The sequence below is a fragment of a genome, unplaced genomic scaffold, assembly GCF_019419815.1.
Source record: "Pyrus x bretschneideri cultivar Hongxiangsu unplaced genomic scaffold, Pyrus_bretschneideri_v1 Contig2, whole genome shotgun sequence".
NCBI classification, from domain to species: domain Eukaryota; kingdom Viridiplantae; phylum Streptophyta; class Magnoliopsida; order Rosales; family Rosaceae; genus Pyrus; species Pyrus x bretschneideri.
The window spans coordinates 13,054,916-13,077,840 of record NW_025999501.1 but is presented as its reverse complement, the minus strand read 5'-3'; the positions used below and the strand labels follow the sequence as shown (position 1 = coordinate 13,077,840).

General features: G+C 37.4%; 1 protein-coding gene and 1 pseudogene across 1 annotated transcript; both read left to right on the top strand.

Annotated features, from left to right (window-relative positions):
• The first annotated feature begins 9,919 nt into the window (after positions 1–9,919).
• On the top strand, positions 9,920–13,406 carry LOC103949470 (annotated as a pseudogene).
• Positions 13,407–14,647: 1,241 nt separating this feature from the next.
• On the top strand, positions 14,648–16,982 carry LOC103949472 (wall-associated receptor kinase-like 20). The gene is given in 3 exon segments (XM_048583439.1): positions 14,648–15,528; positions 15,708–15,761; positions 15,889–16,982. Coding segments are annotated over 3 exon segments (1,650 nt in total). The 5' UTR covers positions 14,648–15,026.
• Positions 16,983–22,925: the final 5,943 nt, after the last annotated feature.

The following is a 22,925-nucleotide window of genomic DNA, read 5'->3' as shown; positions in this document are numbered from 1 at the left end:
TTAGTCTAGTAGTAAAATACGGTATGCCCCTAGTGTTGACCCATATGTGGCTCAACCCGAAGATGTATTCTGAGTCCAGTTTGTTGGCTATATGTCAACCTTCTATGATAAAATTATATAAGCTAATAAATAATAAATGCGAATAGGAAATTAACAGAGTATGAACAACAAAATAATATTGAACATAAATATTGAAGATCGAGGCTTGCGTACCGCAATATCCAAACAGAAATTTCGTCCATACTCAATGCTTGTAGTTCTATGGACGTCTGCTTCATTAGGATTCAACGATCAAGTCAGAATTCTAGCATCGAAAAACTTAACTTCTGGCGAATTTCTATGTGGTTCTCTCAGTAAGGATGTTTTGGATTATAGAAGAAGAATTGTTTTTTTCTGTGTACAAAATGCGATGCAGATGGATGTATTTATAATATGATTATGCATGTTCGCAACAGGTATGAGGAAGGGATGCATCTGTTGGGAGACATCTTCTTAGATGGGTGTGTTCTTGCTGTGCTCTTTCACACTTCAGACTTCATCTGAAAAGATGAGTCTATTGGTAAAAAATAATTAATTAATTAAATTCGAAATTAATTAAAAATAATTAATTAAATCCAAAAATAATTAATTAATTTAATTATTAGAGCCCGAGCCCCAAGGTCCAAGCCTATCTTTTGATAATTAATTATACATTAATTACCAATTAATTAGTACACCCCAAAGCCCAACCCCAAGGGTGAGCCCAATTTTAGTTTCCAAGCCTATTACTCTAATCACTTTCTATAAAAGACAAAGCTTTATAAAGTAAGCATACCTTTTGGGAATGGTCAATGTGGGACAAATAAATTTATACTCAAAATTTCCAACAATACCCCACATTTGAATGTAAATGTATGACTAGCCTGCCTAAAACTGAAAGAGAATAAACATGATATGCATCGGGTGAAGTGTCTTTTGGACTTGAACTTACCCTATTGAAAACATATCGGGTTTACTTCTTGACACAGTGGATGCAGAAGATCTTGACTGTTCACCGCATTAGTAAACCGAGACAATATGCTACACACATATCATGTCTGTCACACATCAATTTATACAGTTGTATTCATTTTGGCCCTGAATAGATCCCAAATTTCGTAAGAGCTTTAGAGAATTTAGCCATTTCAATTCTCATAAATGCAGCCTCATTTACTCCTATATAGGTGACATTAAATAGGAATAATCTGCCATATTCCTCTTGATAACAAGATATTAATGTCATTAAATGTATAAAACATAACCCCTCAAACTTCAACAGACAACACACATTTTATCATAAGAATGGGTAAGTTGTCTGTTCAACTTTTGAATCAAACTCAACCAGTTTGCCTATTGAACCTAGACCATGGGATCTCCAATCAGCTAGGTTAGGTTTCCACCCAGTTCGATTCATTGAATTGGCTTGAGACCCATTTCTCATGATGTAAATAATATTTGCTTTCTTGATAGGCCTTTTGTCAAAGGATCGGCTATATTTTCCTTTGACTTTACATAATCAATGGATATTATTTCAGTGGAGAGCAACTTCTTAAGAGTATTATGCCAATGCCTGATGTGTCGTCGCGACTTTCCATTGTATACATAACTTTTGGCCCTTGATTGCACGACCATGCTATCACAATGTATACATATAGCAGTTACAGGCTTTGGCCACACTGGAATATCCTCCAAAAAATGTTTGAGCCACTTGGCTTCTTCGCCAGCCAAATCTAAAGCTATAAACTCGGACTCCATGATGGAACGAGCTATAAATTTTTGTTTAGAGGATTTCCAAGATATTGCTACACCTGCCAAGGTAAAAACATATTTACTTGTCGACTTGGATTCTGTAATGTCAGAAATCCAATTGGCATCACTGAAGCCTTCTACAACAGGTGGATACTTTGTGTAGTGTAATCCGTAGTCAACTGTATTTTTCAAATACCTTAACACTCTTACTAAAGCATCCCAATGCTCTTGTGTCGGATTACTTGTATATCTACTAAGCCTACTTACTACATAAGCTAAGTCAGGCCTAGTTGAATTCATCAAGCACATTAGACTTCCAATTACTTAAGAATATTCAAGTTGAGATATAGCATTGCCTTTAATTTTCTCCAACTTGCATCCAGCATCAAAAGGAGTTGTAACAGGTTTGCAGTCAAATTGACCAAACCTTGGTAATATTTTTTTCTACATAATGGGATTGTGTAAAGACATACCCTTCACTATTTCTCTTAATTTGAATTCCGAAAATAATTAATTAATTTAATTATTAGAGACCGAGCCCCAAGGCCAATCTTTTGATAATTAATTATATATTAATTACCAATTAATTAGTACACCCCAAAGTCCAACCCTAAGGGTGAGCCCAATTTTAGTCTCCAAGGTCTATCACTCCAATCCCTTTCTATAAGAGACACAACCCTATAAAGTGAGGAAATCTTTTGGGAATGGCCAATGTGGGATAAAGAAATTTCTACTCAAATTTCCAACACAGTTATTGTCTTCGTCTCCCAAGGGTAAACGGTCTGGCTTTGAGAAGAAGTTTGGTAAATATGTTGCACATGGAATTTAGTCAAATGCATCTGTAGTTAAAGGAGAAGGATTCAGGATAGGTAATCAAGCAGCACACAAGTATGGTCTAAGGAGGACCCTCGACCATATTCAATAGACAGGAAGCTTTCCTTCTTACACGTCTAGAATTGATTGATGATTCTCATAAACTTATGAGCTGGTTGGTTATTTTTAGCGGATCAGGATCCTCTCCTGATCCTTGTATGGGGATCCTCATGATCAAGAAGTAGTGGACCGTTAGATTTTTATCCAACGGCTACAAACATAGGGGTCCCTTTAAAGTTATAATAATTATAATCGTTGGACTTTCATCCAACGGCCCACACTCCTTGATCATGAGAATCCTTATCCTTAGATTAGGAGAGGATCCTGATCCATCTTTAGCTACAACTTTTGAGTTTATGACCAAAACTATAGATACATTTACATATACAAGTTTATAAGCAGTTCATTCTCTCTATTTCATACACACCTACACATGCTAAACAGTAGGCCGTAGCTTTCGGCTACAAGGCCCAATTTCTGCCAGCTGCTCACAAGGCAAATTAGAAAAAATTGTGGAAAATTGAGATTCTAACGTAAAACAAATTTACTATATGGTAAGTGCCCCTCTCATTAATATCGGATTCAATCTCAACCTACCCTTTTTGTGGACAACACATATCGGACAACGTGTGTTCAACGTGTGTTGTTACAAACTTGTATCTTAAAATAATGTATTTTATTTCTGAACAATGTCAAAGGTTCAAAATACCCCTAGTTGGGTGTCTTGAATAATTGTGGAGCTCTAAGTTAAGTTCCAATTTCTCAGCTTTCCTATATTATTAAATTAGCTTTCTTTCTCACGAGTGTGTGAACGGAATCGGAATTAAAATCAGAGTTACGAGAGTTAAGTTACGAATTTAAGTGAGGACACTCAGTAATTTCAAATGGGGAAATCATTAAGTAGGCTTAACTCTAATCCCCCTCTCTTTCCCTCATTTCTACAAAATCTTTCCTTGTCTCTAACTCTCAGTCACTCTCTCTCTTAGCTCTGAGAGCACCAAACCTCACCAACTCCCATTTTCCGTGCAAAACTCAACCCTAGACTACCATATTCGAACTCTCTGTGACTTGAGGACCACAAGAGTGTCCTTGCATGTGGGTGAGCTCTATGCTCCAAGATTCTCGGGCGAATTCCACGTTGAAAACCAACGAAAACGCCATTGATGGAGCTCGGGGGATCATTCCTTTGAATTCAAGGTAATGTTTTCTAGCTTTGTGCGTGAATTCTGGTTAGAAATTGAAGGTTCTAACATGTGCATGTAGTGTTCTTTATAGGGATGACAACGGTTCGGTTTGGGAACAGAAATGCTATATCTATCCTCATAACCACGAAAATTAACCATATTCATAACCACTAATTAACCATTGGGTATTATCCATTAACCATACTCACCGAGTAACGGATTCCCCACCGGTTAACGGTTATACCATCTTCGTCAATACAAAAAATATATTCGTTCAGTTCATGCATGTTAATTTAGTTTTGTCATTAAATATTTAATGTATATCATGATTTAATGAATGGATCTTGTGGAGTATAAAAATAAAGCTAAACGTTGATAATGTTGGCTAATTGTTTATATCTCTCATAAATACTATTGGTTTGGATTCTTATAGATTTTGATTCATATCAAAACTTTTTAATTTGCCCACAAATACAACTCATACAATGCAAGTTTTGTATTCTCAAGGTAATGGATTCAGTGAATAATATATATATATATATATATTATATAATTATATATAAATACTATTATATTATATATAATTTTGTTCGGATTCGGAACCCTACAATCATATCAAAACCATAACCGAATATTATTCACGGTTTTTCTCCATATCCAAAATATACCTGAATTTTCATTCCTAAATCCAATCTATTCAGACGGTTATCACGGTTACCTGTTTTAACTAGTTCTTCACATTTCCAAAATTCGGCAAGTTTCCTTCAAATCCTAGGTGGATTCGACCCCATTTCGTCCAAATTAGAGTCTAGGTAAACTTCTCAACCTTTATATATGAATTTTGGTGAAAATGGGTGTAATTCGAAGCCCTGACCGGTTACTGGGTTGTTCTGCAGTTTCCAGTGAGTCTCTGCCGATGGTCGCCGTTAGAACCAAGGGTGGCAACAACGAATTCGATTAATCTTAACTGAATCTCTGACGGCAAATGTATATTCTGTCTACTTCTTATGATTTTTCTAACAACCGACGCGTGGCTCCAGCGACTGCGACGCTTACTCGTCAATCCATGGTGGCAAGTACGACGGCGCATTCGCCGGCGACGATGGCGGCGCGTCTAGTGGGTGTGACACCACAACAGTGACGCGTGACAAGATGACGCGTGCAGGACCCAAAACCCGTTTAGGTTTCTTTACATTCTGAATCATGTGGAGCCCTCCGTTTTCACAAAATCAACGTCTAAATAATAGTTTTGGACATGGGATTATGAATTGTTAGGAAATGCTTAATGAAGAGAAGTTCTACATCCACATGTGCGAGTGAGATTAAGTTGGAATCGGGAAGTAGCCTAAAGAGGAATTTTGCTCAGCATACGTGTAAGTGAATTCCTTTAAAAACAACGTTTTCGATTAAACTATTTTTGATGCCTAATTGATTTGAATTAGGCTTTGGTGAAACTTATCTAGAAATGATATTATAGGTACTTCTATGACTGGTGATTTATTTTCACCACATATCATCATACATTTTGTATAGCTATCTACAGCCGTAGGATTATTACAAGTACCGATATTACTAATAAATGCTAGTATGATTTATTGTTTTCAAGTATGATTTGATTGCTCTGAGGGGATTTGCCTGATGATTGTGATGATTTGGTTTATCTTGGAATTCATGTTTTCGTTGACTATATTCTAGTAGATATTATTATGTAGTTTTCAACTATATATGTATTCTTGGAGGGGGGGGGGGTGATGATTTGGTTTATCTTGGAATTCATGTTTTCGTTGACTCTATTCTAGTAGATATTATTATGTAGTTTTCAACTATATATGTATTCTAAAGGAGGAGGAGGGGGGGGGGTGTCGGGGGAGGGTAATATTTCGAAATGATTTTGACTAGAAAAATGTTACGATCCACTTACACTTTACCTTTCGACTTCTCAGGACATAGTGAGAACAAGGAGCCATGGCAGTGAGGGGGGGGGGGTCGGGGGAGGGTAATATTTCGAAATGATTTTGACTAGAAAAATGTTACGATCCACTTACACTTTGCCTTTCGACTTCTCAGGACATAGTGAGAACAAGGAGGCATGGCAGTGAGGCTATTCACCTTCAAGGTAGGGTGATTTCCTTTCTATTTTATCTAGTTATAATAAACTGCATGATCGTACTGTTGATTATGCATGGCACTGCACTTAATTTGTGTTAACTATTGTATGTACTACTATAAGCTCTGGATTGATGTGATAATTATGGGTTAGAATCCCTTAACTTGTGTTCGCAAGTACGGATGTTGTTTAGGATTTTGTAGGATATCTGGATTTTTAATTAATAAAGAACGCTTTGTTCAAATCCTTTCACATCATTATTTTCTTACTATGGCTTCGTCATTAAGTTAATGGTGTTTTGTCATTCCTACAATGAGGTTACATTTTTAATTTGGTGTCGGCCAGCACAGAATTACAGCTCTTTAGCTAGTTGGTTATTGGATCGGGGTGTGTCATGCGTTGACTATGGTTGACCGCCACCTCATAATAAATTGTTAAAACTTTTAGAAAGGATTGAATGTTCTAAAAGTTAGTTAGAATCAGTTATATAACTTTAAAGCTATATAATGAGAACTCTATATAGAGCACTGTAGAATACAAAGATCAATATATAAATCTTATACATTTAGCTCTCACTATTCTTTTCTGCAAATTCTCTTCTTCTTTGTTTGCTTCATTTCTTTCTCAAGCTTTCTCTATCTTCTGTAACTCTATCAACATGGAATACGGGTGGTACATGACCTATGTGGTCATTGGGCTTCACATATAGGACAGTCTGCTCCAAAATTATGAAGAAAGTTTAGATTCCACCGTAAAACCAATTTGCTATATGGGGAACTTACTTATAAGCCTTTGCAAGGCCTTTCCTCTCATCAATGTGGAATTCATTTTCAAAAAAAATTAATTAATTAGGGTTAGCCCTTTGAAACAATGATATATTTACAATAAGAAGTAGAAGGTGAAGCCAGAATTTTTTGTCAGGAAGGGCGAAAATTTCAAGTTTCTTGTCATTCAAAATAGGTAGGTTGGTTTGGTATCAAATCTAGCAAGAGTAGCTCAAGCGCTCAGGATGTTCAAAAATTTATAGCGCAACATTAATATTGTCCAACACTAAATCTCGATGCACAACATTACAGTTAGTAGAAATTAAATAGTATAAAACCTATCTATCCACTATGAAGCACATCAGAAGATATTCACAACCCAAAAAACTATGATAATCAAAAGAAAATCAAATGTCATTGAATATTTTCAATCTAGTGTTCAAGAGTTTTTATCATTTTAAAAGCAAACTCAAAATATAGCCAAAATTATACAATAAATTAGTACAATAATTTGGTAGCAAGCTTGATAAATAAATAAAAACCAAAAATGATGTGGTTCTAAAAAGAAAAGTTAAAAATGAATAAAAACAAAAAGTCAGAAGATTGGTTAAAATAAATAAATTATTTTGGGGTGTTCAAAAAAATACATTATCTTCTACCTCGCACGCCGCCTCTGCAACAAAAACCATTTTCAGATTTCGACGTAACGGCGTTCTACACATACGCCCGTCTAGCTTCCAATCAGCCCCTCCTAGACCTGAATAGCAAGTCAAAAAACCAGATTTCATTTCCGATCGAACGAGGGGGGGGGGGGGGGGGGGCGCGGCAATACAGCAAACCAGACTCATGTGCTCCTTTTATGGCCCTCTTTGCGGCTTAATAGCTTCGCCCATGGGTAGAAGAATAAATTGGTTGCAAAGTTGCAATTTTCGGATTTGAAATTAGGATGTTTTACTATTAAAGAAAAATACTACTAAACCGTAATACTAAGTGGTAAGGTTAGTCTTTGTGGTACGTTTTCTTTATACAACGACACTAAAGACTGAATAAATAAATTAGTATCGAACTCGACATTCATGAAATTCGAACACTTAATCTCAATTTCTCTTTCTTTGACAAAAAAAAGTTATAGCTTTCTAATCTTAATTTATTGCTAGTTTCGAAAAAACCGTAATATTATTGTATGATGTTATTAGTTTACTAGCTTTAGTGTATTAGTAGTAACAATACCATGATCTAAAGATAAACTCGTTGTCGTTGATGTGGTCGTCCAATCAATTATACGCTCACACCATGATATTCTAGTGAAGCAGACGACAAATTCTGCCCCATTATATCAATAATGGATAAGATTATTCCGAAAGGACCTTCCTTGATTTTGTTGTTCAAGTTTGGTACGCAATGGGGTTTTGTTTTCGAGTTGAGAAAGCCACTTGATGTGAATGAAAACGTACGTGAATGATACATCTCAACTAAAACACGCATATACTTGCAGAGATTACCAGTTAATTAAGTTATCATTTCCTCGTCGACAAAGTGAAAATTAAGCAAAAGATGCTAACCCATCAAAAACTAATCCGACGTCTTTGTATGTTGACATAATAAAAATTTATATGATATATTCTTCTGTTTCATGGGAGTTGTAACATATACATAGATCATTTTGCTTCCTAATATCATCGACCCTGGAAGGGGAAAGAAAAAAGTTGCACCAAACCGATGAGAATATGTTTTGGAAGATGCAAATCATATTGTTAATTGTAGGAATTGGTGGTGGGAGGCTAAAAAAAGGGAATAGATTTGGATCTGAAAATTTCAAGCTACAAATATGCTTAGGAATTCTTAATAGACAGTAATCACGGGTTTAAGGTTAACTCCTCCCAAGTATGTGTCCATCTGATAGGCAATAATAAAGAATCCCACTCCTAGAAGTTGGGGACAAATTATCCCGTTTTCAAAGTTTGAGGCATGTACTACACATTCAATTCATTTTGACAAAAAAAGTTGCGGTTCAATTATAAAACTAATTAGCAATATAAGGAGTAGTACTTATAAGCACATGTAAGGATTATTTTCTCGATGTGGAGTTCATACCCTCAACACGCCCCTCATGTGTATAACTAAGTTTCAAGCCAACACGTGGACAACATAAACTATGTGACGTGGAACACGTATGACTGTTAGGCTTCATACATAGACAACCTACTCTGATACCACGAAGAGGTTGAGGTTCCACTATAAAACCAATTGACAATATAGAGAGTAGCCCAACTATTTATAAACACATACAAGGTCCCTTATTTTCCCGATATGAGATTTATACTCTCAATTGATGTCCAAAGCTTGGGTTACAAATTAAAAGGAAAAACCCTAACTAGCCATTTAGGCGTCCAAAAGTTAAAAAGGTATTGGAGTTGAGCCCTAGTACAGACTCAAGAAGAGGACGGGTAGTCCATCCCTTGCGAAATAAGTCCTTATCTGTTAAGGTAGTTGAGACTAGTTACTGCCTATACTCCATAGGTTGGCATTCTTCACTTTCATGTGTTTACTAAAATAAAATATCCAATATTGGTATGGAGTCATTCCAATTCTTAAAATATCCTATGTGTTTAATTACGAATACGTATAGAATTGAAAACAAAAAAGTTTCACATTGAAATCTGTAATCAAATCTTTGAAAAATCAAGAATAAGATCAACTATAGTTTCGATCCTTTTCCCCCTTCCCAATTCAAGACTTCATCCATTCCAAACAAATATAAAAATGTCACCACTATAACTCAAGTGCTTTTAACTTTAAAGGTAGAATATTTATCCCTACACTTGCGGAAGAAGTTCGTGATTCCTAGAAGGTATTAAGAAAGAAATTAAAAGGGTGTTCTTAGAGTCTTGGAATTTTCAATAATACTAGAGTCATGAATTTTATTTCAATATTTGGTTACCAACTAACGTAGCATGCAATACTCTTATGTCTAAATTATGAATAAATGATATTTGGATTGGAAAAAGATGAGAACGTTCCTAGTGTATCTTATTTGATTTAATGCCAAATGATACTATATTACATAAAACATGCTGATCACGAGCATTAGGTTACCACCTAGTTAAAGTTCAACTTCTACGCACTACTCATTTCTGAACATAAGAATCTTCGCCGTAAACATTTACGGCTTTTATTTAAACCTTAAAATTTTAAGGTCATTGTAACCACAAAATAAACCGAGGAGCCCTTTTGTTACCTATGAGAAACAATCGCAAGTACAATACCAGCTTATATTTTATAGCAGAAGTAAACAAATGTGTGACTGCTCAGCCTCAGAATCCCAAATTAATACGCTCTAGTCACATAAGCATATACCATTTTTCCTCCATCTACAAACCAAATGGAAAACAGACTAGTTTCCCTTCTCATTCTCACAGTTTCAATGTTATGCTGTACAGGACGAAACTTAGCCACAGTAAAGCGCTGCCAGGACTGCGGCCACACTCCGGTACCCTACCCGCTAAGCACGGCACCAGACTGCGGAAACCAGCACTACAAAGTCCGATGCCATGCAGGGTCACTGTGGTTTGACGCCCTCAACAGCTCATCATATTTAATCACATCAATTAACCCACTAACCCGGCGTCTAATTATCCAGCCGCCGGGGTTAGCCAACAACGTTACGTGCATGTCGGCCGACTTTAAATCCCAAGGCCTAATACTTGAGGACAACCTCCCTTTCAACATCACCAGCAGCAACACAGTGATAGGCATGAACTGTTCGTATGAAATGCTTACTCTCTCGAAAAACTGCTCATCGAATAGCTTATGCCATGACTACATTAAGCACAACGCAATGGCTGCCTCCGCTTGCGGGTGCTTCCGGATTTGTTGTTTATTCAAGACTGGTGGGTCTACCAATGCCTACAAAATTAGGGCCATGAAGGAAAGGTGTTCGGCTTATGAGAGTTTTGTCAATTTGGAGTCTTTTTCTGGGCCTTTGAACAGTTGGCCTGAGCCTGGGGTGGAGATAATGTGGGAGTCACCGCGGGAGCCGGAGTGCAAGGTTTCAGTCGATTGTCGTGATTTGTCTAACTCGGAGTGTTTGGTAGATCGGAGTGGACAAAGAAGGTGCTTGTGCAAGACTGGTTTTCAATGGGACCCCATCAATGCAATATGTCAAAGTATGTGTCTCTTTTCCCTTCGTTTTGCTTTAATTATGGTACTAACTAGTTCCCTCATGGGAAAATCCAAAGTTTCTCCCCAAGTCACGATGACCTACCTCGTCCCATCCACGAATGTTTGACATCTTCATCATCGTCAAGTCAATTCATAACTCCGTTTTCAGGTTTAATTAAACAAGGTATAAGGAAATTAACTTATTAATTAGATGAAAACTAAGGTTGGAATACAGTTGGCTAACATGTGTTGGATACTCCACATGCGCTGGTTTTAATAAGAGTGCCCACAGAATATATTGACTGTATTCTTTTATATAAATTTGAATCAAGACAAGTACTGTAGCACTGCGATCATTAGATATTTAGCATTCCAAAGTAGATTTTATTTTTCTTTTATGTTCATATCCTATTTGGCTCATCTGCAAAATGTTTAATTAATATGTTATATGCTGATCAAAGCACATTAAGAGGAATTATTGAAGCTAATTATATTTTATAATATTCAGGTGATTTTTAAAATGAGTTTTGATGTTTCAATATTTTCTCATTGCACTGATATTATCAAATCATATTAATTTTCTTTTACTATTTGACTTTCTCAAAGATGTGGCAATCATGAGGTCGGTTTTAGGGTCGAAGTGGGTGCCACGTTTGCATTACATGGACCAATTCACATAGTTTGGTCATATTAGTGCAATTGTGGCTTCTATGCACCTCAGAAACCGAAGGCAAACTGACAGATTACATTATTGATATTTCAAATGTGTAACGAGAAAATTTTGAAATTCTATGATTCATTTTGAAAATCTTCATAAACATAAATGGTATAAATAACTAAGCAAATTAATTATTATGAAATTTTATATTTTCACTAACAGAAGAAAGCCAGAGATTGTAACCTTATAATCTATGATACCGTGTTATACAACTTAGACTTAGAAGAGACCAATACAAAATTTAGCTGCCCTGTTAGAATTTGTTCTCATAATTTGCTTGACCAAACCCTCCTAAAATAATTTCCCAGTAAAATCATCAGCAATGGAGTTGGAAGAAATATCCAGATGAAAAAAACTTGACTACTTATATTTAACTATTTAACGAGTCAATATTCCTATTTGCATACAAATTATAATTTAACAAGTCGGTATGAACCTTTGTTTTTTTAGTTATACTGAGATATTTAGTTATAAATATAAGTACCTGCCATCTTCCATTAGCAACTCATAAGCTAACAGTCCTGTGTTTTTGTGTAGACCTCAAATGTCCGAATTGGAGGCCCTGCAAACTGAGAATGAAACTAGCTTCATTCATTGGAGGCAAGCATTAACCCCATAAGAAATTAATTTATACCGTTTGTCATTGAATAACTGGTAGTGATCTTTTCTATATTTTCTTCATAGGCTTGATCATTGCTGCCGTTGCAATGATACTTGGAGCCTCACTTGCATTCATAGTCTACAAGCAACGCGAAAAGAAAATTGCCAGAGCAACACATTTTAGCTTGACCAAGTCCCGGGAAGACATGTTAAATGCAAACAATAATACCGGAAAATCAGCCAAGCTCTTCACAGGCAAAGAAATCACGAGAGCAACCAACAATTTTTCCAAAGATAAAGTTCTTGGTGCCGGTGGCTTTGGTGAGGTCTTCAAAGGTGTTCTAGATGATGGAACTATCACTGCAGTAAAGAGAGCCAAGCCCGGGAACACCAAAGGCATGGATCAAATTCTCAACGAAGTTCGAATTCTATGTCAAGTGAGCCATAGAAGCCTAGTCAGATTGATGGGCTGTTGCCTTGAGCTTGAACAGCCACTTTTAATCTATGAGTACATTCCAAATGGTACCCTTTTCGAACATCTCCATGGAAATTACAACACTGCTAATAGGGTCTCACTCACTTGGCGTATGAGGCTTACTATTGCTCATCAAACAGCTGAAGGACTAGCCTATCTCCACGATTCAGTTGCGCCACGGATTTACCACCGCGACGTAAAATCAAGCAACATTTTACTCGATGAAAAGCTTAACGCTAAAGTTGCTGATTTTGGACTGTCAAGACTGGCCGTGGCCGAATCAAGTCACGTTACAACATGTGCTCAGGGGTCCTTTGGATACCTAGACCCGGAGTACTACCTGAACTTTCAACTGACAGATAAGAGCGATGTTTATAGCTATGGAGTGGTGCTGTTGGAGCTCTTGACTTCTAAGAAAGCTATTGATTTTAACAGAGAAGAAGAAGATGTGAACTTGGTGGTTTATGTCAAGAACACTTTAAGAGAAGAGAGGCTAATGGATGCCGTAGATCCTAGGCTTAAAGAAGGGGCTGGCATCGCAGAGCTGGAGACTATGAAGGAATTCGCATCTCTAGCCTTGGCGTGCTTGGATGAGCGAAGGCAGAACAGACCCTCCATGAAGGAAGTTGCTGATGAGATTCAGTACATCATTGGCATTGCTACAAATGAGGATTCAGCAACTTATTAGAACTTTCAATGGCAAGATAGTTTGGCAATTCCTTTTCAAATTTAAGGTCATCAGCAAGCTTTAATTGGATGCATATAATCATCTTGACGCACTTTAAAATAGCAGAACCAAGATTTTTAGTAGAATTTTCTTCTTGGTACTTTTTGGTCGAAATTAGTAAAATCATTTGCATATAATTGTAACATAGGCAATACGTAACAAAAATTAAAATTAACTGAAAGAGTTAATTAGTTCCCACTCCCTTATGGTTTAATATGTCATATGGGTAACTATTATTGATAATCGGAAAAAGAAAAAAAAAATTACTAATGTGATGTTAAGTTGAAGAGCACACGAGTCCATACAATCTAAATGTGAAATTGATAGAATATGTCAACTTAAAAATAAAATATAAAAACAATCAACAATTATTCTCGATTAAATTCAGTTCATCTCACCGCGGCCAGTAGGGAAGAGACAAGTGTGAGATGAAACCATGGAAAATCTTTTGGAATTGCTAAATGGAGATTTCACATTGTTTAAGGAAGCTAATTAAACAAAGTTTAGGATGCTTTAGGATCTTGTAATGTTAAGCAGACAAGGGAATATGCTCATGCAAATGCAAAGAATAAGTGATATGCATATCAAATACATCAGATGTTTGTTAATTCAATCGGATCATGAAAGATGAAAGGGCAAAGGAGCTGCGAGAAGTTCCATCTTTCAAGGAATGTCCAACTCATGAATCATAATCGAACAATGTACTGTACAATCTTCCACAAACAATGCCCGTATTTGGATGACCAAGATGATCAGTTATGTTACAAAGTTGACAACTGTCAACGGGTTTGGCCACTCCGTGGATCAATATAATGGGATAATAAAAAGTAGGCATTGTGCTTGCACTTTGGAAGCCACATTAATTTGGTTCAATTTTTGCAACAATTTATATCTAAAGAAGCTATTGCTAATGGAGGATTCCATTTTATTAATCATATTTTATATTCAAGCGATATTCTACTTTAACCTAATATTCTAATGTCTGAAAGGAGAATGTGTGAGAAAAAAGGCTGCTATTTGTATCATCTTAGTTGTCCACTTGGTTTACCGGCTATCTAAACTTGGACTTTAGGTAGGGATAAATACTTTTAACCAAAGTAAATACTTTTAGCCGAGGAAGTTACAAGCTTTTTTTATTGCAAAGAAATATTTCTGTATTCTAGAGAGCTAGGAATAAAACTCCGGACTACAGGTATAGAGATAAATATTTTTAACCATGCATGTAGTAAATAATTGTAGCCAGTGAAGTTATAGGTCTGCTCCCTGTTGCAAATAAATACTTTTGTATCCTAGAGATTTGATGAATGAGAAAAAGAGAGGGAATAAATTCGTGTGACATGAGAGTTTTTCTCTTTTATGCGACACCTAAAGTAAAGATGGTACTACTAATATTATTTTCATAAACCATAATCTAACTAGTAGCCAAAAAGTTATTTTATACAAGCAATGGATGAATCAAACGCAAGGCATGTGTATCAAAATAAACGCACTTAAACAATTGGGCTAGAAGTCTTTTGCAGTACAACTGGGGACTAACAAGTTAAAAGAGAAAAAAAAGAAAAGGAAAAAGGAGCTCATGACAATGCTGCCAGCAGTACGGATTCATAAGCCTAGCTCACTAATTTCAACCGTCTCTCCTTAAACAATCCAATGGAGAAATTCATATCTACAATAATTCTCCGTGCAGTGATAATGCCACTACTACTATCATCCACTCCCTACCATGTAGCCGCCATGAGGCGGTGCGGCACCACTCCGGTGCCATTTCCCTTAAGTGCGGGACCCAAGTGTGGCGATCCGTGGTACAGCATCCGCTGCACCGCCGGCACACTATGGCTGGACGCCCTAAACAGCTTATCCTACGCCATAACGCACATTTACCCTGACACCCAACGGATCATTATCCGACTGCCCGGCCTGGCCCCCAACACTTGCATCTCAACCGACTTTCACTGCCAAGGCATCCAGCTCGACGACAACCTCCCCTTCACCATCACCAGTAGCAACACCGTCTTGATGTTCAACTGCACGGACGCGCTGCTAAACTTGCTGGCGCCGATAGACTGTTCGTCAAACGGCCTGTGACACAGCTACGTCAGAGACAATGTGGCCGCGGCGGCGTGCCTGAGTGCTTCGCTGTGTTGGTGTCAAAGTAAGTAAAAAAATTTTGTCATCGATAATGTGCCGATATTATTGTTGTTAAAACTTATTTACATCTTATTTGTAAATTCTCAGATTGGCTTTAAAAATAGACGTCCTGCACAGAATTTTAGTGACAAATCTTTCTCATTATAAGTTCAAAGCCTAACTAATTTTATTTGTTGTGTGTAGATGCGAACTGTAAGAGTGCAAAGGGCTGCAAAAATGGAAAGATTATAGTCATAGGTAGTTTGCTCTCTTCACTAGTCCATTCCATGTCAATTAATATAATTTGGCATGTTCTGTAGGATAATGTTCTCTTGTTAGATATCTGATATGTTATTTTGCCATGTTATGAATATTTTGTGTTCAGCTGTAGCCGTGGTTGGGGGACTATCAGTACTTGTTGGCATAATTGGAGTCGTAGGCTACAACCAGCATCGTTGCTCGAAAAGAAAAGCTCTAAAGGTTTTGATGAAGAAGCGTGAGCAGATTTTGTATTCCAAAAGCAGTGGTAAATCAGGCAGAATATTCTTCACTAACAAAGAGATAGCAAGAGCAACCAACTTCTTTTCAAAAGACAATAAAATCGTCTCCGGTGGCTTTGGGGAAGTTTTCAAGGGCACTCTTGATGATGGAACCATCACCGCCATCAAGTGTGCCAAGGTTGGAAACACCAAGGGCATTGACCAGATTCTGAACGAGGTTCGGATTCTTTGCCAGGTCAACCATAGGAGCCTGGTGAGACTCCTTGGCTGCTGTATTGAGCTTGATCAGCAGCCTGTCCTCGTATATGAATACGTTCCAAATGGAACTCTTTCAGATCATCTTCACTGTCATCACAGCGGAAAATGGGCTCCAATCGGTTGGCACCATAGGCTCCGAATTGCTCACCGAACAGCCCAAGGGCTTGCCTATCTTCACTCTTCTGCAGTGCCGCCCATTTACCACCGTGACCTGAAGTCCAGCAACATTTTTCTCGATGAAAATTTTGAGGCAAAAGTTTCAGACTTTGGGCTTTCGAGGCTGGTTGAGAGCACAGAAACCAGTAAAAACACTAATATCTTCACCACTGCTCAGGGGACCCTCGGCTATCTAGACCCTGACTACTGCATTAACTTTCAACTCACGGATAAGATTGACGTTTACAGCTTTGGAGTTGTTTTGTTGGATCTGTTGATGTCTAAGAAGGTTATCAATTTCAACAGAGTAGAGGAAGATGTGACTTCGGTGGTGTACATGAAGAGGGTTTTGAAAGAAGAGAGGTTGATGGATACTGTTGATCCAGTTATTAAAGAGGGAGCTAGCAAGCTAGAACTGGAGACAATGCAGGCACTGGGATTTCTCGTAGGGTCGTGCTTGGATGAGCAGAGGCACAACTGGCCTTCAATGAAAGAAGTTGCCGATGAGATTGAGTATATGATCGGCATTGTTACGAGTGATGTTCCAGCACCCGAGTTTCTTTGAACAAGGCCGTTGTCACTAGTCTAAATCCTAATTTAAAAAAGTATGGCTTATCAAATTGTATGAACTTTTCTATGTTTCAACTGCCATCAAACTTCATCCCTTGACCAATCGATAAATGTTTTCTAGCATAACAAAATAAATGAAACTCTAAGAAAGAGTAAGGGGTAAAGAATTTGTGGGAAGAAATATCGATCAAGATTCCCAATAAATAGTGATGGTGCCACAAACTATCTACACGCTATAGTTTCAAGATGCTTCTTCAGCGCAGCTTCCATGATCCATCTGTCACATCCCGGCCCAGGGGGGACCACTTCCCGAGCCCGCTCTACCACCGTAGCACGATATTGTCCGATTTAGGCCCCGACCACACCCGCACGGTTTTGTTTCTGGGAACTCACACGAGAACTTCCCAATGGATCACCCATCCTAGGAGTGCTCTCGTGCGCTACTCGTTTAACTTCAGAGATCCCATGGAACCCGAAACCAGTGAGCTCCCAAAAGGCCTTGTGCTAGGTAGAGATGGGAATATACATATAAGGATCACTCCCCTGGACGATGTGGGATGTCACCATCCGTCTGTTCGAACCACCAGGTCAGTATATAGTGGCACTACCATGTTGACAAACATACACATAACCAGCAAACAGAAGTAGAACAAGAAAGAACACAAAACTCAGGTACATTGCATGGTAGTTGGAGATAAGGGGGTGTCTACATGTTCCGATCGCACATCTGCTGCACACTGCAGGAGGATGTACATTCCCCGCACATGCAAAAAATCTACGACATTAACTAATCTACATGCAAGTTCCACTAATTTAAATTAACTGTCTAAATCCCGAAGGGTAGGAAAACTAGAGATCCTATTGAATCTGTAGAACTGATTCAATACGTCTTTGTAGATTAAGTGGACTAAGATATGATGCAGTTGAGGGCGCAACATTAAAAAGACGCATTGAAATAAAAATAGGAGGGTGCTAAATTGCCTCAGAAAAAAATTTGGCAAGTCACAGAAACCTTTTCATTTACGAGTAAATAAATGAATGATGTAACGTACATGTATCATCGATAGGACAAAAAAACACAATACTCTAAACTAATGCCGATAGGATCAAAACATCACGTGAGAGGATATGGCAGCAAGGATCCAGGTGACGAAAGCGAAAGCAACTGCAAGCTTGAAGCTACCGCATGAATAAACCCATCTACTCGTGCAGAAATGAAAGTCTCTTACAAATAGAATTACAAGTTGCCCCAAGCTCCATAACACTTGAAGTGCCACGATGCAAAGCTGAACCATGGGACAGAGATCAACGTACAGTTTTTGCAGAACAATTAATTACCAGTGAAAAAAAAATGATTCGTAACCAATCTTGGAGCCATCAGAAACAAACTAGTAGCAGTTAACAACAATCAAGAACATTAAGAAGCAAATATGAGCAACAAACTGGTAACGGAAAAATATGAGAAACAAACTAATCTGGCAAATTCGTTTCACTGCGCTTATGCTAGAATCTCCGAAAAACTTTCAAAATACAAAGCAATGTATGTAGTGAAGAAAGTTAAGGTTTCACCATAAATCAATTGGCAATATGGTAAGTAGTACAACTTATTTATAAACTGATGCAAAATTCCTCATCTCATCAACGTGGGATTCGTTCTCAACACGCCCCCTCACATATGACGAATTTTCAAGCCTAACATGTGGACAACACAACGGGATGACGTGGAGCACGTGTGGCTGTTTGGCTTCGCATGTGGGACAACCTGCTCTTATACCATGAGGTTCCAACATAAAACCAATTGGTAATATGGGGAGTAACTCAACCTCTTATAAAACTATGCAAGGTTCCTCCTCTCATCAATGTAGATTCATTCTCAAGCCTAACATGTGGAACAACCTACTTTGATACCATGAAAAAAGGTAGATACATGTGGGACAACCTACTTTGGTACCATGAAGAAAGTTGAGGTTCCACCATAGAACCAATTGGTAATATGGGGAGTAGCTCAACCTCTTACAAGCTCATGCAAGGTCCCTCCTCTTATCAATGGGGATTCATTCTCAACACGCCCTCTCACATGTGCCGAATTTTCAAGCCTAACACGTGGAACAACCTGCTCTAATACCATGGAAAAAGTTGAGATTTCACCATAAAACCACTTGGCAATAAAGGGAGTAGCCCAACTTACTTATAAGCCATGCAAGGTCCCTTCTACCATCAATGTGAGATTTTTTCTCAACACAGCCCCTCATGTGTGGCGAATTTATTCTCAACATGCCTCCCCACGTGTGGCGAATTTTCAAGTCTAACACGTGAACAATACAACAGCGTGACGTGAAGCACGTGTGGCCATTTGGCTTCACACGTGGGACAACCTGCTTTGATACCATGATGAAAGTTGAGGTTCCACCATAAAAATAATTCATAATATGGGGAGTAGCCCGACTAACTTATAAGCCCATGCAAGGTCTCTCCTCCCATCAATATGAGATTCATTCTAACTAGCATACAATAATTTCATCCCATTACGGCCACAACGCTATTGGTCTGTGTGATAAAGGCCGTTGAATTTTAATATTTTTCCTACATATTACTATTGGATTATCATAGTAATTATCTTAGAGGACGACAAAATCGAGAAGTTTGTTCCATAATAAGATAGACATTGGCTTCTTAATGATTTGCGGCAGTGGATAATGATATATCATTATCTTGTAGTCTAGTAAAAAAAATTAGGGAATTTTAACAAAACATTCTCGGTATTGTTCACTTTTAACGAAAAATTACTTTTTTACCTTTTCCTGGTACTATTTACTACACCTTTATTTGTCATTTTTCATTAAAACTAAAGTTTTTTTGAACTTTTCGTTAGTTTTTCTAAAAAATTAATGTCATGCAAAAAAGGTGGAAAGGATTAACGTGATGCAAAAAATGGAAAGGATTGTCATGATACAATCATATCCTAAAGTCCAATTGGATGAAAGGATTATCATGCATGCACGTGATCTTCATTAGCAAGGGGTTGGCTGATGAAGAGTCAGAATTTTGTGGTGATGTGACATATTAGCATGTGATGTAAAAAATAATCAAGAAATTTATGGAGGTGATACATGGACTTTTGGGTTAAAATGACAAAATTACTCTCAAGACAGACCGCGATTCCCACACACATGTAACGGACAATAACGACTCAATCAAGGAAGAGTCAAAGGTAATCAAAATGGTATATATTCAAATCCCTTTCATCACTCGTCATCAAATCCCTACTCAAAAAGTAACTCCCAATTATCCTATTTAAATTAGGATTGATTGCCTAGATTAATTGCAAGATATTATTTCACATAATATCTTACAATTAAATCCCTAATTCCACCAAAAGTGGCCATACCCTATTCTACAAATAGGGCCGGCCACACCCCTATAAATAGTCTCATTTTCCCCACTAAAATGCTAAGTTCATTCTCTCCCTAAAATTTCCTAAATACATTCTCTCTCAAATTCTAACTTTGGCATCAGAGATTCTTGAGCCAAAGACCCCCACCCCCCAATTCATCCTGGGCGCATGATGCTTTTGGCCTTAATCTTAGATGTTATTATTTTGCAGATACATTTTCATTAAAGGAGAAGACGGCGGAAATTTGCATCCACACTAATGGTATAGTAATTGGACTCGACTAATGGATAAAAGATGTTACCATCCATTTGTGATTTATCTTTTTGGCCAATTTGATATTATTATTCCAAATAGCACGTTGAGTGGTAATGAGGATGAAGATGGTTTTGGTTTATTCAAAAGTGACACGTTCAAGCATATTAATCCTATAAATACAAAGAAATAGTGCAGCGGAAAAGGACCTTCAACTCATCACACAAAACTACTTTGCACAAATTCTTGCTCTACGATATATCCTCAGCATTGTGTTGGCAACCGGCAATATCTTCATCCTGGATTAACAGCACTGGAGCCAATCTTGGCTTAACAACACTAGAGACGTAGAGTCAGACGACCGAGGAACAACTTCAATTTGGAGTAACGCAATGCTTCAAGGGAGCACCTTCATCTTGGAGTGACAGCAATGCCTCAAGTTCAGCTACAATACTCAAGTTCAGCTGACTATCTATCCAAATCTCTGTTAATAACGAGTCTTTGGGTCCTTATTGAAAGAGGTCATCTCATTAGCCTATCTGCAAGTTTAGTTGTTCCTAGTTACTCAGTGTTTGGCACATTGAAAGCCGAACCTTATTTGAACTTCACAGAAATTAGCAGCTTTGTTTTCAAGCTTTAGAACCCAGAGGCCGAGACGTGTTCCTTCCTCAACCGCAATCGCTCGAATAACAGAAGTCAACAGCGCGTTCGACACCACAACCACATTCAGTCTACTCGCCGATCGAGCTTGGTAGTAAATTGGCATGCTGACATTTACTAAAAGGACGTAATTAGCTCATTAGCTATTCGTTTAGCGCGTTGCTTCGTTACAAACCAAACGGACCTTACTAAGTACATCCATTCAACTTAGTAATCAAGTTATTCTCAACTCTCAAATATTATACCCTCAAAAAGAAGAATGAGAGATGACAACAAAACTTCTTTTGTAAAGATGACAACAAAACTTTGATTAATCAAAGCATACCGGAAGATCTGGAAATACTAACCATCGTCAAACAATTATGGGAATAAGTCTTGCAGATATAATTGCATTTTAGATGGAACAAGTGGTTTCTAAATTCAATAATAAAATGATGTGTTGAAAAACTTATACATATCATTGTTTTATTAAAATGGAATATTACAGTGACGATAAATCCATTATATGAAAGTTTTTTCAAGGATGAAGGATTTTCAACTTTAACACAAACAAGCAAGTTGGTGAAGATGGAAGACGGTGGCATTGTGCATCCCAAAAAAAAGGAGAGGAAAACAAATTGGTAACGTATATTGGTCAAAATCATTGGAGACATGACAATGACAAACGAGCTGAAATAGAGAGAATGGCGGGTTCCATTGGATGTTTGTCTTTGTCGTGCTCACTTGGAACTGCAAAAGTGAACCGATTAGTTGGATTCCTTCCTCTATTCAAAATAGTTCACCAACTACACTAACACAAGAGCCAATTGCATAACTCCAAAACAAGCTCCTATATGGCCGGCCACAAAATATCACATTGTCCAACTTTTTTTCTCCCATTCTTTTCCCGTTTAAGGTGAAGTTCATTAACATCATGATCAAACTGTTACTTACGTTGTATTAATAATTATTGTGTGCAATATTAGTCGACGTTGATGCTCATGAATTTGATGTATCTTTAATTAACTTTGATGGGTGGGTTGATATATTATGGGCCAGAGTGCTATTGTGTTATGACAAAAGTAAAATAATCACTCACGGTGCAACTTAACACAAATCCCCATATCTCTAAGTGGAAAATCTTTATATAACTTAAAACAACAATAACAAAACTTTATATGACATAGCGGTATCGATTGTATGAATTTTAGAACGACACTACATTCGGTTTTGTTTCAAGTTTTCTGTTAACTCTAAATACTCCATATATTTTTTTTAGAATCTCTTTCCAGATGTTCTTATGTATTCCACTACCCTATTTGCTTTGAGTCTTTTTCTCAAAATAGCATCTTCTAATTGGAGTATTTGTAGATCTTTAGTTCACAACTTCACATGTCCAAATCACCTTAATTAGTAATACTACGATGGTGTGAGTCTTGTGACACACCCAAAAATTTTATTAATTTTGCAAATAATTTGTAACTCAATTGATTAATAACAATTATTTTTTCACACAATGATAAGAGTTTGAATAAAGTAAAACTAATGAAAAGGGCTTGAAAACTTTGAGTTTTAATGATAAGGACAAAACAAAGGATAAAGTGAATAGTACTAGGATTGATTTTTTAGTGTAAAAATGTGGTTTTTCGTTAA